General features: G+C 39.8%; 1 protein-coding gene across 1 annotated transcript; it reads left to right on the forward strand.

The window, feature by feature from the left end:
• Nucleotides 1–623: 623 nt before the first annotated feature.
• LOC309691527 (ras-related protein Rab-17-like) lies at nucleotides 624–5,469 on the forward strand. Its single transcript, XM_082509239.1, has 5 exons — nucleotides 624–1,268; nucleotides 4,336–4,487; nucleotides 4,579–4,704; nucleotides 4,811–4,904; nucleotides 5,224–5,469. Exons 1-5 carry the CDS (start codon nucleotides 1,088–1,090, stop codon nucleotides 5,352–5,354), a joined length of 684 nt encoding a protein of 227 aa, XP_082365365.1. The 5' UTR covers nucleotides 624–1,087; the 3' UTR covers nucleotides 5,355–5,469.
• The last annotated feature ends 11,565 nt before the right edge of the window (nucleotides 5,470–17,034 follow it).

Here is a 17,034-nt window from a genome sequence, read left to right on the forward strand (position 1 = left end):
GAAGGGAAGTATCAGGGGTCAAGCTGTTATTCTGAACAAAGAGGGACTTTCTCTGAGTCAAATCAGAGTTGGACTCTGGATTTGTAGGAGTCCAGTGCACAGAGCTCCAAAACACTTTCTGGAAACTGAATCAGTTGTATTCAAAGTCGAGTCAGACAGACCAGAAGTGACCATCAGAAAATATCAGTACAGAGCACTGCGAGAACATCAAATTCATCACACATCCAGAATTTACCAAGTAAATAATCCATGACCAAAATCAGCACAGATAAAAGGCTGTCAGCTTCCTCCAGGGTCTCCTGACCTTTAACCCCTCTAAACTTTGATGGAAAGCATTGAAAACATTCCTGAGACAATAAGAAACTTTTGGGGGAAATGGCAAGGACAGATAATTGAGCATAGTTGTGATATTTCTTTAAAAAGTCTAAATAAAGAAGAAGAATATCAAACTGTCCACTACACATCGTCTTATCGCAGTGAAGAGGCTTTACTATTAGAGCAAAGTTGTAATATATACAATGCTGCCCTCAGCTGTTCAAAATGAGAATTACAAGGAGATAAAACCCGGAAAACAGGCCAGCAGCAAAATGTGCTGACACAATGATCTGAAGGGTTTGTGCACAAAGAGGATCCACTGAGTTTCTGTAATTTTACGAGCATTTTGAAGCAAAACAAAACTTTGCAGACATATCAGACATTCCTATAAGTTTATATTTGCATGCAGTACAAGTCCCTCCCAACAAGAAATGTGGCCATTGATTTTTTCAAGCCAGTCTGTCCATGTGGGTTCAAATCAATGAGACAGCATGTGATAGCAGGGAGGTTTTAAGACGAGTCAGGAGTTGGTGTGCTTAAGGAAGTGAGATTATTGTTGCTGGCTTCACATTTCTGGACTTAAGTTTTACTTTTCTTTTTAAGCTGAAGCTGGAACAGTCACACACTTTCACAACAAGCAAGACGACTCAGCTTGTCTGGACTCTTTGAAATTACTGTTGTGTTTTTAAAGAAAAGGAGAGTTGGATCAGGACTTGAGGACCCTTTTTGGACTTTTTTTTACCTCCTGTTTTGGAGTTAACTAAGCTTTTCCATGGGGGAAACGCTCCCAAGAGTCCACGGAGGGGCCCAGCAATACAGTGACACTTTGCGCAGACCAGTGCATACTCTCAGGGTTAAGATGGTCCTGCTGGGGAGCTCTGGTGTTGGAAAGTCGAGTCTGGCTTTGCGATTTAACAAGGATGAGTTCAGGAGTACATCGCCCACTGTAGGCTGTGAGTTCATGACACTCTGAGGTGTGGATGGCAGTGGTTAAATGTAACATTGTGAATCAACTATCAGCTTTTTTTTTTTTTTTTTTTTTACTGAGGTTGTGGATGAGAAAACTGATGCAATTCTCATGTTGGCTTAAGAATTAGCTTTGATAAGAAACAGAACTAAATAGCCAGTGTGTTCTATTTTCCTCTAACAAACCAAGACCCACCTACAAGCATCTTTAAATGTCACTAAGTAATATATTTGTGTCTAGCTTTTAATTTGATTCCAAACAAAAAGCATCTGTGTAAAAGCAGCAGGTTTTACAGGAAAATTCAGCAGACCTGGAGTAACACACGTGGAATGTAAACCTGTAGGTTATGCCGGTGCTCTAAGCTTGGTCTTGCCTAAATAACATAAAGACACAGCTACATGTGTTTATTGTGCTGCTGGGTGACCAATTAGAGAAAAACCTCAACCTTTGACCCCTTTCAGTGAGGGGGTGTTGTGCCTTTGTACTGCAAATCAATACAAAGGATTCTTTACAGTCCTGTGTAAACTGAGCACACCCTTGCTGCTTCCACTGGAATTAAAATGGACAGTTGGACCCAGGTGTCGCTAGTAGGTGTGAGCACTTCTATAAAAGAAGAGGTTTTGGCAGTTTGCTGTTCTGGAGTATTCAAGTGTGTGTTAACGCACTGCTACAGTCTTCACGGGGCTGGACGTCCCATCAAATTCACCCTGAGGTCAGACTTTGCAATGCTTAGGAAAGCTGTAAAAACACCAAAAGTTCCACATTTGACATTATAGACCCCAGTTAGCATGTTAAAGGTTAAAGTTCATGACAGCATGATTAGAAAAAGTCTGAACATGTGTGGATTGTTTGAAAAGGCTGCAGAGAGAAAACTTCTTCTCTCTTAAAAGAACATGTCAGCACAGCTGCATCAGAACAAACCACAGGACTTGTGGAACAATGTCCCCTGACACCAATGTGGACAAGTTTGATGATAATGCCTAACAGCATGTTAGGAGAAAGCCAAACACAGCATATCAGCACAAAATACCTCATATCGGCTGTCAGCACAGTGGTGGGGGGCTGATGATTTGGGCACCTCGCAGTGATTGAGTTTATCATGAAGTGTTTTGTGTAACAAAGTATTCTAGAGTCACAGGTGAGGCCATCTGTGTGACAGTTAATGATCCAGCCAAAGTCCAGACCTTAATCCAACTGTGTTAGTTTATCACAGGACTGCAATTAGTCCTATTAAAACTCTTTTCATGTGGCTATAGTTTTTTAATTTCGATTTTCAGGTCAGTTTAGTTTCCAGACTGGGTTTACTGATTTCAGTTTAGTTTTAATGATTTTTTCTGTTAGTTTTTGGTTTTAATTCATTGCCATATTTGTCAGGGGCAAGATTGAATCATTTTAGAATAGACGTTACCGTAAAAACCCTTTGTGAAGGCAGTTGGCTCAGAGTCATTAAAAATACCACTTTCAACAAATCTTGTTTCATGCCAGACAAAGACACTTGAGACATAAACTAAAGCCATACATTTTTATTTTACTTACTTTAACTTGACTTTTTACTTTTTTTAAGTAAGTAAGTAAGTAAAAAGCCTTGATACAAAGTTTCTCTCCACTCTTTATCCAGTGGTGAAACATTTGTGTTAGCTAGCTCATGTAGAAGCCAAACACCTTAAGATACAGTACTTTATGTTGGTTCATTCTTGAAGTTGCAATCTGTCATTATATTTTTTATATTTATTTGCGTATCTTTATATCATGGAGAATTTGTGATAAATTGCACTTTTTGCCTGTAATTAACACAACAGAAATTCAATATTCCAGCACAGAGCTGAACATTTTCATCATTAATATATAAAAATGTCTCTAATAATCAATTGATGATGTAAAACAGCGGTCCCCAGCCTTTTTTGCGCCACGGACCGGTTTATGCCCGCCAATATTTTCACGGCCTTTAAGGTGTCGCGGATAAATACAACTAAATAAAACTAGTACCGGTACCGAAAAAAAGAAGATTTATTCATAACACACGTGAAAAGACCCAGGAAAACCGAGTTAACGATAACGCTGAAAATCGATAAAAACCCTGCAAACCACACATTTCACACCTGAGCCTCAACTCTCGCGGCCCGGTACCAAATGACTCACGAACCGGTACCGCAAAGTAGCATGGTTGCTGGTGCCAGACGTGCTGGTCTAAGAATGACAGAAACTGCTGATCTGCTGAAATTTTCCCACAAAACCATCTCTTGGCTTTACAGCGAATAATCTGAAAAAGAGGATATGTACAGTAAACTGCACTTCTTTGGGAGTCTTGTCCCAGAGAAAAGTCTTGTCGCTGTCAGAGGTCAGAGGAGAATGGCTAGACTGCGTTGAGCTTCGAGCTCAAATAATCACTTGTTACAACCAAGACATGCAGAAGAGCATCTCTGAATGCACAACACATCCAGGCTTGAAGATGGGTTACAGCAGCAGAAAACCACACTGAGTGTCAGCGACAAATGTGGAACTGAAGCTACATTTCACACAAAATCACCAAAACTGGACAAAAGAAAACTAAAAATGTTGCCGGCTCTAATGAGTTTCTATTTGTGGTGCAGGATTTGGATGGTAGGGTCATAGTTTAGTGCAGACAACATCCTCCATCCTGCCTGGTGGTGGTGCTGTAATAGTTAGGGGGATTTTTTTCTTCACATTTTGGCCCCTCAGTACCAACAGAGCATCATTTAAATGTCACAGCCTACTTGAGTATTGCTACTAACCATGTCATGGCGTCCAGATCTCAGCCCAATACAGCACCGTTAGGATATGGTGAAAACTGAGATTCACATAATATATGTGCAACAACTGTGTGACACTATCATGTCATCATGGACCAAAATCTCTGAGCTTTGAAGGGAAGGTCCAAGCCAGCAGTAGCTTTGTGTAGCTTAAAAAGTGACCAGTCAGCATATGTTAAAAATTTACAGCTTTCACAAAGACTTCAGTAATAATCATGATAATAATGTAAATACAATTTTTCTAATTTCACACATCCACTCCTTTGGTGTTTATTCCTCCAGGTGCTTACCTTACCCAGTTGGTGCGTCTGAGTAATGCCACTCTTCGCTTTGAAATCTGGGACACGGCAGGCCAGGAAAAATACCACAGCGTCACTCCGCTGTACTACAGGGGAGCCCACGTAGCACTTTTGGTCTATGATATCACGCAAAGGGTAAAACGAAGACACACCTGACTATGAAATGATTTATCTCGACTGGTTTTCTCTTTATGTCTTGTTCTTGAGCATGCTTGTGTCATCATAGGAAACATTTGTCAGAGCTCAGGTGTGGCTCAAAGAGCTCGAGAAACAGTACATACCAGGATCTACTGTTATATGGCTGGTAGGCAACAAAGGAGATCTGGCTCACAATCGGCAAGTGCCACTGGAGGTATACAGACAAAGACAAGCACGCTCCTGTAATCTTATTACCTGCACAGAGTCACATGTAAAGAGAGTCCAACTCAGTGATGAGCAGTTCTGATTTCTTCCTCCAGGAAGGACAAAGTCTAGCCAGTAACAAGGGCTTGTACTTCACTGAGACCTCAGCCCTCTCTGGAGAGCAAGTCACCGAGCTGCTGCAATCCGTAGGTAAGAAAAAAGAAACACTGGAAAGATTCCTGCTGTGTTTTTTCACAGGAAGCCTTACTAATAATAAGTATTAGGATTAAAATTTACAACATAAATATCCTAGTATCCTAAGAAAGGACAGTAGATGGCAGTAGATACCAACATGAGGCACTAACTTGCAGTATGAGAACTATTAAATATTACATAAGTCCAGGTCAGAGGTTTAAGTTTTCTTTGCCTTTTTTCTTTCAAAGTCTGGCCTCTGAAATGTCTGCATGTTCCCGCTGTAATATAATACAGCTGTGAGTTTCATGTCTGTGGTAACAGAGCTCTGATTCAGCCCACAGAGTGTTCGAGTGCATTGGAGCACAGCAGGGAGGTCTGACAGAGTGGGAGGAGATGCCGAGTGTGGAGCTGCAGCACAGAGACTCGTTCAATCTGTTTTCATCCTGCTGCAAAGTTGGACCTTAAGCTATATGACTGCCAGTGGCTTGGCTGCCTGTTTCTGTTGTGTCTTTCTGTTTGTCTTAATTATTTCAAAGATGGGATACGTAACATGACAATAAAATGCTTGTGGATTTTGGAATTTGTGGTCCTCTTCCTTTTTTGATTCTGACTCTGGTTAGGAGCACAAAATGCTGTTTATCCTGAAACATGCCTAAGACGAACACAAGAATACAGTCTCAGTTTGTTTTATTTCACTGTCATATTCAGTAAACTGGTTCTTCTGATTCTTCTCAGTGGGCTTGGGATCAGCCTCCAGCAGGCAGTAAACCCCCTCAGCCTGTCTGCGTGCCAGATGTTGAACTGGCACTGATTGCCTCCACTCTGTGTTTTCTTGCCTGGTTACTTTTGGCATGCAATCACACTGGAATGGAGATCCCCCAGCACAGTTCATTTGAGTGTGGTTTGCACAATAGAGGTAATTATTACAGTATTATGAAGTACAATATTCCAGTAATTTAAAACTTTGAATGTTGCAGGGTGAATGAATCACTTTAACACTGAAGAAACTTCCAAGTGACACAATTAATATTTACTGCAAATGAGCTTATTTTCTGTTCTTTCCATACTTCATCCTGAGAGCAGACACTCTAAAATCTATAAAATACATTACAAATCAATGTAGGCTGGTGACTTTTATTGATAAGCAAGGAGAGACTGACACCCCCGCGTCCCCCACCTCCAATTTAATAAACTGCAAGATGAAGTCATTGCTAAAAAAATAAAAAAATAAAAACTACAGATACTCTAAGGATCACCTGAGGATCCAGCAGTCAGTCTCAGTCCCCATCAGTCCCATGTTAAAATGTCCAACTTTACAGCACAAATAAATAAGTTAGTAGCGTTAAAAAAATTATGGACTTAAAATTAGAGGTGTGAAAACTTGAATAGTGTTAGCCAACACGGACCCCCACTTCTAATTAAACTCAGAAAAGCGGACTTTTTGGCTCAAGCTGCATCCATGCTGGGAGTACACTAGGCTTCACTCTCTGTCACTTGTCTGGTAGTTGCTCAGTGTGTTGTTTTTAGTTTAGCTTTTTATGGATTCAGCTGGCTAATCTTAACTAAGACTTGCACATGGACCCTTATTTTTTCCTCTCCTCAGCTGAACCAAGGTTTGTGGATTAAATTATCCAACAATCAATAATAAAAACAAACAATAGAATTAAAGATTTAAAAGACTCCCAAATGCATTCAACAAAATAATGTTGCTGGTGGTATTCGGACAGCCCCATAAAGCAACTTTTCTCTCCTGGATTAAGTCACTTGCTCTTGCATAACATTCTTCTGCGTTTTCTTCACACAAACACAGCAGTTTTTCTCCACATGCTGGCTTCAAATTTGGACTTTTTACTGCTTAGTGATTTAAAATGATAAATCTTCAGTATAAATGAGGCTATTTAATGCTGATTGAAACCAAGCTTCTGTAGGACTTCTGACAGAGCCCTGGCCCAGTTCTTTAGTTCACAGAAACAAAAAAAAAAAAAAGCCTCACGCAGAGGAGATGAAATAGAGGGAAAATAAAACTAGGATGATTTAGTCGTCATTTGTATTGTGATTTAGTGTATAAATCCTCCTTTGTTTCATATTTGCAGATGTTTTCTACATTTTCTTGTGATCTTAGCCAAACTTTTCTTCATTTGAAACTTTTGAGCAATAAACAACACTAAGCCTATGCTCAGTGGTGAAGATGTGGACAAAGGTTCACTAGTGATTAAATCAAGAATGCAGTGAGCTGAATTGCCTTTGTGCCAAAGCTGTACAGAAGTTGTGTAATGGAACCAGGGCTCTTTGTTGTGCAAAGTCATTCTGCAAATCACTGAGTAATTAAAAAGATCTGCTTTAACAGTAACTGCACTTTAGTATCATTTCAAGGTTGGCTGCTTTCTGTTGGTCTGCTATCACGACTTGCCAGAGCCGACCTAGGGGAAGCATTCCTCTTTATGCCAGAAACCATTGTTAAGAAACTGGCTAAAGTTTAGAAGTGTGGCATGAATAGGTTAGCTGAGTGGTTGAAGTCATGATTTACCAGCCTCCAAAGAAAAACTGCCACATTATATTTCCATTTTTGCAAACTCACAAAGAATTATTTTTAAATGCTAAAACACACACTAGAAGTGCCATTTAAACCCAATAGAATCCTGTGTGTGTGTGTAACCTGTTTTGGGTGACTTAAGGTAATGCTGTCAGGTGGTTGCTTGCTCTCTCTCTTATGCAACTGTTGCCTTGGATGCCATTAGTTATCTACAGTGGCTTGCAAAAGTATTCGGCCCCTTGAACTTTTCGTCACATTACAGCCACAAAAATGAATCAATTTTATCGGAATTCCACGTGAAAGACCAACACAAAGTGGTGTACACGTGAGAAGTGGAACAAAAATCATACATGATTTCAAACATTTTTTACAAATAACTGAAAAGTGGGGTGTGCATAATTATTCAGCTCCCTGAGTCAGTACTTTTAGAACCACCTTTTGCAGCAATTACAGCTGCCAGTCTTTTATGGTATGTCTCTACCAGCTTTGCACATCTAGACACTGAAATTCTTGCCCATTTTTCTTTGCAAAACAGCTCCAGCTCAGTCAAATTAGATGGACAGCATTTGTGAACAGTAGTTTTCAGATCTTGCCACAGATTCTCAATTGGATTTAGATCTTGTCTATGTTTTGTGATAAACCATTCCATTGTTGCCCTGGCTTTATGTTCAGGGTCGTTGTCCTGCTGGAAGGTGAACCTCCGCCCCCGTCTCAAGTCTTTTGCAGACTCCAAGATTTCTTCCAAGATTGCCCTGTATTTGGCTCCATCCATCTTCCCATCAACTCTGACCAGCTTCCCTGTCCCTGCTGAAGAGAAGCACCCCCAGAGCATGATGCTGCCACCACCATATTTGACAGTGGGGATGGTGTGTTCAGAGTGATGTGCAGTGTTAATTTTCCGCCACACATAGCGTTTTGCATTTTGGCCGAAAAGTTCAATTTTGGTCTCATCTGACCAGAGCATCTTCTTCCACATGTTTGCTGTGTCCCCCACATGGCTTGTGGCAAACTGCAAACGGGACTTCTTATGGTTTTCTGTTAACAATGGCTTTCTTCTTGCCACTCTTCCATAAAGGCCAACTTTGCGCAGTGCACGACTAGTAGTTGTCCTATGGACAGATTCCCCCACCTGAGCTGTGGATCTCTGCAGCTCGTCCAGAGTCCCCATGGGCCTCTTGGCTGCATTTCTGATCAGCGCTCTCCTTGTTCGGCCTGTGAGTTTAGGTGGACGGCCTTGTCTTGGTAGGTTTACAGTTGTGCCATACTCCTTCCATTTCTGGATGATCGCTTGAACAGTGCTCTATGGGATGTTCAAGGCTTGGGAAATCTTTTTGTAGCCTAAGCCTGCTTTAAATTTCTCAATAACTTTATCCCTGACCTGTCTGGTGTGTTCTTTGGACTTCATGGTGTTGTTGCTCCCAATATTCTCTTAGACAACCTCTGAGGCTAGTGATGGCCCGCTTGAAGCTGACGCTCCGGAGCGTGTGTCGAAAAAAACAACACACTGGTTCAGAAGCACTGTGTCGAGGCTTGCTTCGTTTGGCAAAAGTCACGTGACCAGTGACGTCCGAAGCTTCATTACGCACGTAACTGCTTCGGTACCTGATTCAAACGGATATAAGTGTAGCACCCAACTCAAGTAGCTCTGGATTAACCCTCGGTTAAGATGGTGAGAGTAGTCTGAGCGGGGCCCTGGGTACGTTACTTATTTTATTGGTAAACAGGAGAAACGATAGCTAACCAGTTTTAACCTTTGTACTTAGAAATCTTAATGTTGGCGGTGCCTCCACTTAGTGAAAATAAGGAGTTCTGTCTAATCTTCACTAAGAATAATGAATTTATCTAACATGTTAAACCTCTCTTTTACCTTTAGTAACCCTTATCACTTATAAACTCTGTAAATCATAAATATGACACAACACAAAACTTTAAATTCAACATGTAAGATTTAGTCAAAACAAAGTATGATTTAAATAAAAATAAAAAATACAATATTCCAAGTTCTGAAGTGTTTCCTTACAATTCAATTGGATGGTTTTTTCCTCTATTCACAGTCAATGTTTTAGAAACAACACATTTATCCAAGATATTCCCCTTTTTAGTTCAGTTCAAATTTGTAACCTTTTAGAGCTCATGTACTGAAACCGTTGCAGGCCTGATCGTTGCTCGGGCTCGTTGGGCCAGAAAAAACACAAATGGCCGCTTCGCTTGATAAACAAGCAGAAAACAAAACGCACGTGCTCGTGGCTACTCACAAATCCTTCGGGCTAAGTGCGAGGACAAGCTGAGGGGCAGGCTCGGTTTGTGACCATGCGGCCTCCACTCGGCAACGTGGTCGGAATTAGCGGCATACATGGGCTGCTGAGCACACTGGGACAAACTCACGGAAATCCTATCCACAGCAGAAGGGTCCAGAGAATTCCTCTCGGTCCACTGTGCATTAGAGATTAATATTTAGTTCCATAGAGTAATCTGTAGCTTACATACTCAGCATACATAGCTAATACAGGCTCTAAAATGCTAACATGCTAACTCGCGATTAACATCATACATTTTAAGTACTTATACATTCCGTTTAAGCTCAATGCTAACTCCACATTCAGTACTCACTCATCACAGGGCAAAACAGTCCATAACAGGAACATAGACTCTGCATCCACGGCTATTGTTTTGACTATTCTCCCGTTAGCTCTGGTACACAACTTCCTCCGGTAACGTGCTGCTGCCGACTCTCACTAGCTTAGTTTTTCTTTTCTTCGCCTCACTTAGATCCCGCCTTCCTTACGTCTGATTGGACAATAGGTTTACATCAACCAATGGGATAAAACAAATACAAGATTGACAACCCAAAATGAGCTTGTAAAACAACTTGAAGCAAATACAAAGTTTTCCTTGTTTTACATTAGATAACAAACCTTTGGGTTTCTTGTAACTTTAACTCCATGAACACTTAAATTATAATTGACTTCTATTTATTGTGATTTTAAACACGTTTTTAATGCATTTGAACTCTTGTTTTTTTTTTTTTTTAACACATATGAAATATTTACAATAAAGTTTTTACATGACAATATTTATATCCTTTTAACCTGTAGTGTCTAAAATAGATATTTGAGACCAGGCTACATAAGGAAGTGAATCATCCACGGGATTCGTGGAGTGTGTTGATGGTGACAGAGAGCGAAGAGGTGATCATTCCACTGACAGATATGGAGCCAGCGAGGAAGAGAGGACATTCTGGCGTGTGGGAATATTTTGAGTTGATTTTGCTCAATTCATTTTATCTGCCGAAGTGAAAAACTTGAAATGTCCAAAATCATGTTTTCATAATGTAAATATCATTACAGCATATGACTTTAGGAACACTTCCATGTGAATTAAAGCTAATGAAGACTACAACAATGTATTTGACACTATACGTACATTACATTGCTACAGTTTAGAAAATCATTTTGTTTATTGTTTTTAGGTGATAGTCTGCAGGACCCAGGAATACCTGCATATCTACCAGCTTGCAGTGTGGTTCCTGCACTCCACAGCCTCTTCTGTTCCATGCAAGTGGATTTTCTCCAGGGCAGGAGAAACTATTTCTAAGAAAAGAAACAGACTCAGCCAGCGCACAGTAACACTAATCCTCTTTTTAAATGTAAATAACAAAAGGGCTACCTTACATTGATCATGTTTTTACTTTGCAAGTTCTTGATTAGGGGTGGGTTTTGATTATCGCTTTTCTGATTACAATCCATGCTAAATTGAATAAAGTGATATTGATTCATTAAAATCCCGTGTCGATTTGTAAATTAACGTTATTATGCCTGAAACGCCAGCATCTCAGGTTAAACCTCACAACATGTCGTCAAACACCATGCAGCTAAAACAGTAACTGGGAGCAGGTTTACGGATTCTGCATACAAACGTGAACACAGAGCGCGGACCCGACGCGTCAGAGTCAGATTTTGGTGTGTCGTCGGGTCCGCGCTGTGTTTGCCTCTTTTTTTCCCCGCTGGCTTCTGCAGCTGCAGGTTTCATAACTCTCTGTTTACATCTCTAATTAAGTCTCACATGTGTCAGCTTTCTTTTAATAGATACGAAATTATGGATATATACTGTTAAATGATCAGAATTGTAATATTTCTGACTGAGGCAAAACTTTCCAGATTCCAATCAAATTGAATCGGATCCTGTATCGAATCAAAAATGATTCTACAAATCAGTGACGATGCAGCCGTACTCAGCTCCCTAAGCATTTTCCCTTTCCAGTTCACAATCAATCCCACCCCTAGGTCAAAAATATGTATAGGACAATTGGCCTCATCTAATATTTTGTATGAACCTGTCCAGCTGTCCAGTGATTAAACGACAAGTAGATGGAGGCAGGACTTCACAGCAGGGGCATACTCCATAATGTGCTGTGCATTCTCATATGTATATTATATATATTGCTCACTTATTGTATTTACCAACATCAAGGAGTTATGAGCAAAGAAAGGCCACACCATAGTGCATGTTTAAATAGGGAAAGTTTATTGATCAAAATGTATTACGCAAATACGCATTACATTTTTTTCAGCCCCCCAATCGAGAAAACAAAACCAATTACATGTTCAAAGCAACGGAACGGTGGCCCAATATCAGAGAGAACTCCACTCTTGAGTGAGCAGTGATAATTGAGCAGTCCGTTTTATTTTGCAGATTCAAGCTGCTCTTCAAAATTTTCACCACCAGATGTCACCGGAGAGGACTGTGTTGAAAAGCTTCGAGTAATGAACCGTTTTTCAATACAAGCTTCAGTGCTTCGGAAAGCTTCATTTGGCCATCACTAGAAATCTTTTTGTAGCCTAAGCCTGCTTTAAATTTCTCAATAACTTTATCCCTGACCTGTCGGGTGTGTTCTTTGGACTTCATGGTGTTGTTGCTCCCAATATTCTCTTAGACAACCTCTGAGGCCATCACAGAGCAGCTGTATTTGTACTGACATTAGATTACACACAGCTGCACTCTATTTAGACATTAGAACTCATCAGGCAGTGTCTATGGGCAACTGACTGCACTCAGACCAAAGGGGGCTGAATAAATACGCACACCCCACTTTTCAGTTATTTATTTATAAAAAATGTTTGGAATCATGTATGATTTTTGTTCCACTTCTCACGTGTACACCACTTTGTATTGGTCTTTCACATGGAATTCCAATAAAATTGATTCATGTTTGTGGCTGTAATGTGACAAAGTGTGGAAAAGTTCAAGGGGGCTGAATACTTTTGCAAGCCACTGTATGAAGAGTATCTGTATTACATGGTGCCTTCATCCAGTTTTGTTGTCAGTTCTTGTTGGAGCATTTCTGTCATAGACCATTATCATAAAACAAACAATTTCATTATTGATCAAACCTTTTCAGTCTCAGAGGTCAGAATATATGTTCCATTAATTCATGGATTCCTTTAATTGTAACACTTTCAACTTTACATGTTGCTTTTCTTACATATGTTCTTTTATCCCCATGCTTGTAGAGCAGAAAACACAAATTATTTATACAGAATTTACAGAAAATAACTGAATGTAATGTTAGAAAACTCCTAAATCTAAGACCAATTCCATTACTTAACCTAAAAAAATGAGAGCATAGCAGCTATTCAATGATCCACAGTGTTCTCATTGTGTGATCCAAACGCCACTGTCAGCTGTTGGTCTATAAACTCTTGCTGTGATGAAAGCCAGAAGTTCATTTCTTCTTGCAGCTTTTCGACCAAAGCTCCCAAGGGGTCTGATCCCCCTGCCTGTGTACCAGGAGGCACTGATATCTGGATCTGAGCAACACAGATGCAAAAACAAAAGAGAAAAAAAAGACAGATGACAAGCTGAAGAAAATCAGTTTTTTGTTTGGGGACTTGTGAAATTCAAATTATGACGCTCGAGAATAATTGCTTAAACCTTAAAATGTGGCACATGTCACAGTTTAAGAAGGCTGGAAAGGAACATGCTAAAACTATGCCAGATTGTTATATGAGTGGCTGGATCTCATTCAGAAAGAGTCACACTGAAGATTGCACAAAACATATTTTGTCAAATGTTTTGGATCTATGATTGTTTCTTGAACGTTCATTTGCAAAGCAAAATTTATATGTTTTTTGTAGTCTTTTAGCATAGAAAATGCTATTTGAAAAATAAAAACACTGGATAAAAATAAATAAAACATTGTTCATATTTTTTTGTTTCTGTTTTTGGTTAAATTGACATTTAAATATTTTTTTAAATCATCATATCATCATGTCCCATTCTCTCTATAAAAGCAACTGAAACTCCACCGCTATTGCGCATGTAAATACAAACTGAATTCAATTACTGTAAACTGGGTACACACTTGTTTATTGGAGATTACTGCAGAGACAACTGACATTCAGTCTTTGCCTCAGACTGACAACTTTTTAATGTCTGAATAAATTTTGCTCTTACTGCCACTGAAATGACCAACACCATCAGAAATAGACCACTTAAGCAGGTCAGACAGGCTTGATGTATTGTCTGATGTTAAGTTAAGAAAAAGAGAGATTACAGTTACTCTGTTCTTGACAGCGTTGTAGTGTGAAATATAGAATATTACAGTAGCTCACCATCCCTATTCCAATCTGTCAACTTACTAGACTCCATTCAGATTTTTTTTTACTTCTGCAAAAATGAGTGCTGTCAGCATTAATCTCGTTAAACGCTGCATGGCATCAATGCGTTAGTGTTGTTAGCATGTAAAACGCATTAGCGCCGTGCAGCCCCTGGCACGGGGTGATCCGCACAAACTCGCTAACGGAGATTTGCCGCGTTAATGTGGCGTTGACGTCATTTTAACGAGATTAACTCTGGCAGCACTAATATAATTTAGTCAGGGCCAAACTGTCATAAAAAGAATGATATTTCCACATCTAGTAATTTATATGGTGGTATAGTTCTATTCTTGGACTTTCCTGCTCTTCAATGACAACAGATACGAGGCATTGGAAAAATGCAGCATCAACTCCAGGAGCTGTGGTGGAGGTGGGTCGCAAAGGAAATATGCAGCAACTGTTGCAAGGCTAAAGCAGCTGAAATCAGTACCCTACGTGAAACTTGCCAGTTGGATGTTTACAAGATTGTCTTTTTTTTTTTTTGCCTGTCCCGTTTGGCTCTTTTGCCATCAGAATTGTTGTCTAAAGGCAAAGAAAGATGCCCAACGGATTTACTTTACCAAATTGACCATCCCAGCCTTGCCGTAATGGTCCATTTGATTCACCTTTTATTGTTTATTTTATTTTCACTTACTGAATACGGGACAGACTTGACTGGGGGAAAGAAGGGGAGAAAGAAAGAGGGAAAGAGAAACAGCTGAGAAGAGGGACGGGGGAGAAGGGCAAAAGACAAAAACCAACAGAATGAGCAGAAAAAAAAAAGAAATAAAAAATGCATATATCAATCACCTGGATCACCTGCTGAGAAAGAAAAAAGAAAACAAGCAGAAGAGAACAAGAGTAATAGAATAAACAACATCACAATGATATATGGGAATATGACAGTAAATACTAAATGTTAAACATTATTGTGCAGCACATAAGATCAACAGAACACAGTGTGCTTTGAGGTAGGAGCCAAAAAGGGTGTAGTTTGTGGGTGTGATCACCCGTGTGTACACCTGTGAGCGTGGACGCGCTTGTTTTTTTAAAAGGTTCCTTCATGTAATGATCTGCTAGAGGGTGTGGGGGGGCCACAGCCCCGTCCTCCAGGGCATGAAGTAGGTATGGAGGAGATCAAAACTCCAGACATCCAAGATGTTTACAAGATTGTCAGATATGGGGATGGTTGCACTTGATCTGTAAGACAGAACTTAGACTTGTGCATTTCTAATAGTAGGACTTATTTTTGCACCTCACTTACCGCTACATCATAGTGTGTTAAATCAGTGGTGTTCAATCAGGATAAGCAGGGCAAGCACTGCTTTTTAAGTGAAATACAAAAATGAAGTGAACATATCTCTCCTTTCATGTCAGACAGGTTTCTGTCATAATGCTTCTCCCATGTCTGTTTGGATCCACTCTTTACATCACTGCCACCTTGTGACCACAGCTGGCTGTTGTCTCTGGAAGCTGAATAAATTCAGCTTGATTACGGAGTGAATGAAATCTCTATAGGGTAGGCATCTCACAGGCATCTCTGTGTCTTCTTAACAATGTCCGTAGCTTGTCAACTTGTGAGGCCAGCAGCTTTTTCTAGCTGTTTACGCATTGTAGATAAAAATCTGGCTTTTGATGGGAGACTGATGGGACACTAGCATGTTAGAAAAACCTGCTGCTGTCTCTGCTTTCCCTGCTCTGACTTCAGTTTTGAGCAGTGTTTTGAGAGTACAGAGGACCACTCTCAAAGTTTTCTCTTAGTAACCTCCACAGCCAAGATATTTAAGTTAAGAAACTAATTGTCACTGTTAGCAAATTGTAAATAGAGTTAAGTATAGTAGCAATAACATTTATATATTTCTACAGCCAAGAAAAATGCAGCAAGAGGCTGTGAGAGTGGTATGTTTTAATCTGGTCCAGTTTGTGAAGGACGATTTATTTGTACTTTATTTTATTTATTGATTTTAATTTTCTTTGCAGGGGTTGGGGATGTATCATAGTCTCCGCTTGCCTTCCTCTAACTGCAACTCTAACCTCTGTACTGCTTTAAATGCATATATATTTTTCTCGACAAGATTCCAAAATGATTCTATGGTTTACAAAGTAGCTTTTTTTGACTGACAAACATGGAAATTTAAATCAAATAAGAACAAAGAAAAGCAGAAATAATAAAAAGTCATGGATAAATAACATAATGATAAGGGTAGTTAGGGGAACCCTTACCTCTAATAATGACAGAGCCATCTCTCTGAGATTCACTCAGAGTTCCATTCAACAGCAAGACAACAAACAGCATCACACACACCCTCATTTTAGCTCCATCTGCAGCAGAAAAAAAGCACACATGTACCGTTATGCTGGGTTTGTCAATTTGTTGCTTATACAAAGAAGCATCACTTGACACAAATGGAAAATATAATTACTGATTGAGCTGCACTTCTGCATATTATGGAAATTCAATCAAAGTTTCCACAGCCAACTTTAGATTAAGTTTAATTACTCCATGGCCTCAAAGCGAATGGCATAACTGGTTTTCTACTGTTGTTTGAAAACAGCATGAAGAACGAGTAAACTCTGGATCAAGGAAAGCAAACAATGTAATCAGCAGATTGGATCAGTCAAAAATAACACATCTGATGCTTAAGCAGTTTTCCCCCCGTTTTTCTCTTACTCAGACTCTCTGGCTCTACTTTGTCTTAATCACATGGTTGCATTACTGCAGAGCCAAACAATCCTCAGTTTGGTTTTGCAACTGAAAGGCATAATAGAGATACTGAACACATGTGAAGACTTACCGTTTCGAAACATGTTGACCTGCAGAACCAAACTTCAATGATTGCTTTGCTACGTCCCAGTAAGAGTCAGCTGACGCAAACAGGTGTAGGACTTTGTCTGGGCAGGAAAGGCAAGAAAAATAAATTTATGGCTTGAAATAAGACTACAAGAGAAAGAGTGTTCAGATTCTTCTCACCTGATC

This window comes from Aulonocara stuartgranti, assembly GCF_965226115.1.
Source record: "Aulonocara stuartgranti genome assembly, chromosome: 16".
Classification (NCBI taxonomy): Eukaryota; Metazoa; Chordata; class Actinopteri; order Cichliformes; family Cichlidae; genus Aulonocara; species Aulonocara stuartgranti.

Bases quoted from the DNA above. Each gene is read 5' to 3' on its own strand.
- LOC309691527 (XM_082509239.1), top strand. From the start codon at position 1,088: ATGGGGGAAACGCTCCCAAGAGTCCACGGAGGGGCCCAGCAATACAGT. The intron at 4,488-4,578 runs GTAAAACGAAGA...GTGTCATCATAG, and splicing joins TCTATGATATCACGCAAAGG to GAAACATTTGTCAGAGCTCA. The intron at 4,905-5,223 runs GTAAGAAAAAAG...GCTCTGATTCAG, and splicing joins CGAGCTGCTGCAATCCGTAG to CCCACAGAGTGTTCGAGTGC.